A 3,646-nucleotide genomic window follows, 5' to 3' on the forward strand; every position below is an offset into this window, starting at 1 on the left:
GGCTTGTGCCTCCCTGCACTAGTGAAGCGAGATGTGCCTGCAGGCAGCAGCCCCTTCACCTCTGTAGGTGGGACAAACGCAGCCTCCGCTTCAGGGGGAGGTGAGTGCGGCCTCAGGAGTGATTTGGGGTAAAGTGCGTTGAAACAAGAACAGTATTTGGAACGCCGGGAGAGGTGCGGAAGAGGAACGGCGGCTTTTTTATGAGTGACACAATGACCAAATTGTGTCCTCCCCACCTTTAGGGGGGTGCTGAGGGCATTTCAGAATGAAACGCACGATTGTAACGATGTGTGGTCTGTGTCCAGTAATGTGCCAGAAGCCGGCCTTGGGACTTCCTGCAGACAAGCGTGCGCTGTTCTGCTGCAGAGCTGGCAGCGCAGTGGAAAAAACCAAGCTGCCCGGAAGGCTTTGCTGCTCATTCACTCGTGGAGAGTTTCTTCAGGTGTGAGCGTGTGCCCCAGGTGCCTCTCCCACGGCAGAGGCCTGTGCTCTCTGCAGCTCGCTTTTTTTTTGTTTTGTTTTCCTTTTTCTGCTTCATTTAACTAAGGGCAGGCAAGGTAATTGGTTTTCCTCTTTAATGTCCCCGGCAGGATGCGATGTGTTTTCACTTGGATCACAAAGCTGTTACATAACTTGGTGCTTATCACTTTACCGTGTGGGTTCTGTTTTCCCTGGCGGTTTCTTGTCGGAGAGATGCCTCTGTCTTTTCACAGGAGCTTTCAGGCAGAAGCTTGGTATTTTGCTTCTGCTGTCTTGCTCTTGTCCGTGGGAGAGGTTTCCCTCCCAGCTGCAAGGCACGTTGCCTTTCTGCTGTTTATCTCTCCCAAAGGCCAGGCAGGGGCCGTCACATGGTGGCAGGGCCTCGGGGGAAGCAGAAGTACTGCATGTGTCACTCCGGGACAGCCAGCCTGGTGAATCTTGTGAGCTGTGTCCTTGATAATAACAAGACCAGCTCTTGTTTTTACGGGGAAGCTGGCAGTGAGGAATTGCAAGGGGGAGGAAAGGGTTTTCTTTTTTTTTTCTTTTTCTTGGGTCTATGTGTGAGGTTTTGCACCAAGACAGGATGTGCAGTATCGTGAGGTGTTTTTTTGTTTGTTTTGCTGATTTGGCATTTAGTAATTGCTATTTCACCACAAGTTGTGACTTTGGAGACCAGCGGTGTTTGGTATCTGAGAGGAACAGGGTCCAAAATAATCAAAGTGGGTATTTCCTCATGGAAGCAGACTTTACCAGCAGAGACCCTGTGGCCTGCTGAAAAAGCACACAGGCAAAGTAAGGAGGTGGCAGAGTGGGGATCACCTCAGCTCGCAAGGGGAGAACTGCAGCTTTAGGGGTGCTGACAGATACGGTGTGAAAGCCAGTGCTTTGAGGTGAAGCCTTGTGGTTTTCAAGCTTGAATCCCAGGGAAGGGCAATGGGAATTTGTCCCTTGCTTGGAGCCTTGAAAAAGGGAGGTTCATCTTGCTCAGTGGGGTGCTCCAGTTCAATCTCTGGGTGCCAGGAGGCACATCTGAGGGCCTTGGCTGAACTCATCTGTAGAATGCCTCAGCCTCTTGCTCTGAGCTCAGACCAAGCCAGGAGCATAATTTGATGGATTTCCCATCTTCTCAGAGTTGATGAGGCTTTTCCCCTTTGCACTAGTATTTGTCCATTAATTCCATCTGCTTAAATAACATGCCCTGGGCCCAGCCAAGCGCTGAAGAATCTTCCCCACTGCTTGCTGCAGTAACTGCATGAGAAGGGCAGGTTTAGCTCTGCAGGGGAGACCTAGGCAGAAGGAAACCACAAACTGCCCCAGGGCAGGTCAGAACCACTTCTGGCCAGCTCTGAAACTGGTATTGCTAGCCATGGGAAGAGCCTGTGTGTCCTCCCCCCTTAGCTCCCCTGGCAGGGGATAGGGAGGGCAGCGCAGGAGGTTTGGTGTTTGGCTTAAACAGTCTGGGGAAGGGGGAGAAAGGCATTTACTGAAGTTTGGTTTTTGTGTTTGTTTTTTTCCCCTCAGTACCTGAATCGGTAAAATGATGTTTATGATAATTGGCCAAAAATCAGGTTAGATTTCCCTGAGATGAGACTGCTTTGCCTGGAATGGTAGTTGTTGGAGAATGTGTGGTACACCTAGCTCTGTCATGGCCCAGAAATGGAGTAATGAGAGTGACTCTGGAAGGAACCATGATCCTGGTTGTGGGACTGCGTGGTGGTACTCTTGGCACAACTGTTGTGTGTACAGGAGTGAGTGCAGCGAGTGTCTGAAAACCTGGAGGAAGCTGGGACCTGGGGAGACTATTGCTGGGTGGGAAGGTGTTTAGGAAGGTGTAGATAGGTCCCCCAAGCCCATGACCCAGTAACCTGGTGCAGTGCTGTCTCTGGGACAGCACTTTGATCCTGATCATAGGATCAAAAAGCATGGGCTGGGGAGCTGCTGGGGGGTTGGCTGTGAAACATGGGAGGTGTGCTGCTGTGACACAGTCGTGTGTTGGGGCTTGCTGCTGCTAACGGGGCTTCAGAGGGACTGCAACTGCTTAGCAGAGTGGGGAAGTCAGGCTGATGATCTTTGTTAGAGTAGTCTGCACTAACAAGTGCTCAGGGCAAAGGGAGGCCTTTGGTCAGAAGCAAAGAGTTAGTTGCTCAGAGTTGGCCAGAAGCTGTGTGCCAGGTAGGCCAGGCTGCAGCTGCAGAAGCAGCAAGTGGTCTGAGGTGATTGCCTCAGAGGGGGGCCCTGGCACCTCCGGAGTGAAACTGAGGACTGATGGTAAAATAAAAACAAGGCCCTTTCAGGCAGCATGGATTGCACGGTTAAGTAGACCTGTGGAGATGGGAGTGCTGCTCCCCAGAGCATAAGCACTCTCTCAACAGCCCTCTGCTCAGAATGAAATTACAGAAATGGTGCACACTTGCACCAGCTGGTGATTATGCCTTGGGTCACCTGCCCAGTAGGAGCAAACAGAAAGGTGACACAGCCAGAAAAGCAAATACTTCCTCATTTCACCCAGTGTTGTTAAAGGAAGCTTGACTGTTTCGATGGCTTGAGTTTGAGTGTCAGATGAGGAGGTGTGGGGACACGTTCCTTGAGAGGTACCCGTGCACATCTCCCCTGCGTTGGGTATGCTCCTATGCATGTAGGGCTATGTGAGGAGCATAGGTGCCCAGCTCTGCCGTCACTGGGTTGCTGGGACTTGTGTCTCTGTACTGTGCCCTCGGGAGCCAGAATCTGCTGGAGGTGAAGAGGCCTAAGGGGTTGGTGGGCTGAGGCCTTGCTGCTCCCCATGCGGGTGGGCAAGCCTCCATTGCTGCAGGGGGGCTGGGAGCCCCAGGCCACATCCCTGGGGCTGCGGAGCCAGGGCAGTAGTGGGTGGGAGCGGCTGGCTTGAAGGGGGTTGCCAGAGCAGATGGTTGGAGTGGGATAGGCCAAAACTGCTGAGTACCTGTCCTGGGCTGGGTGCCCCAGGCTCAGAGCATTCGGTGCTGCCTGGGGAGTTAGCCCCGAGGCTGGCAGGGCCGGTGCTTTGGGCTGAGCACGGAGGGGCAGACACCGGGGGTGTGTGGCATGTGAAATGCTTGCGGGGCGGGAGCAACGCGGGTCTCCTCTGAGGACTGTCTGCCCTCTGGTGCCCGCAGGGGAAGGTGCCGAGTGGCTGCGCTGTCCTGGG

The 3,646-nt window shown here is 53.5% G+C and overlaps 1 protein-coding gene across 1 annotated transcript in view; it reads right to left on the minus strand.

Moving 5' to 3' along the window:
• Positions 1-3,264, minus strand: part of LOC104393494 (aldose reductase-like) — a 13,374-nt gene extending 10,110 nt beyond the window's left edge. Inside the window, exon 1 of the mRNA XM_010002999.1 lies at positions 3,187-3,264. Coding sequence (XP_010001301.1) covers positions 3,187-3,264 — 78 coding nt within the window. The remainder of the gene's footprint in view (positions 1-3,186) is intronic.
• Between the last annotated feature and the right edge of the window lie 382 nt (positions 3,265-3,646).

Source organism: Chaetura pelagica, unplaced genomic scaffold (genome assembly GCF_000747805.2).
Source record: "Chaetura pelagica isolate M959 unplaced genomic scaffold, ChaPel_1.0 scaffold117, whole genome shotgun sequence".
NCBI classification, from domain to species: Eukaryota; Metazoa; Chordata; class Aves; order Apodiformes; family Apodidae; genus Chaetura; species Chaetura pelagica.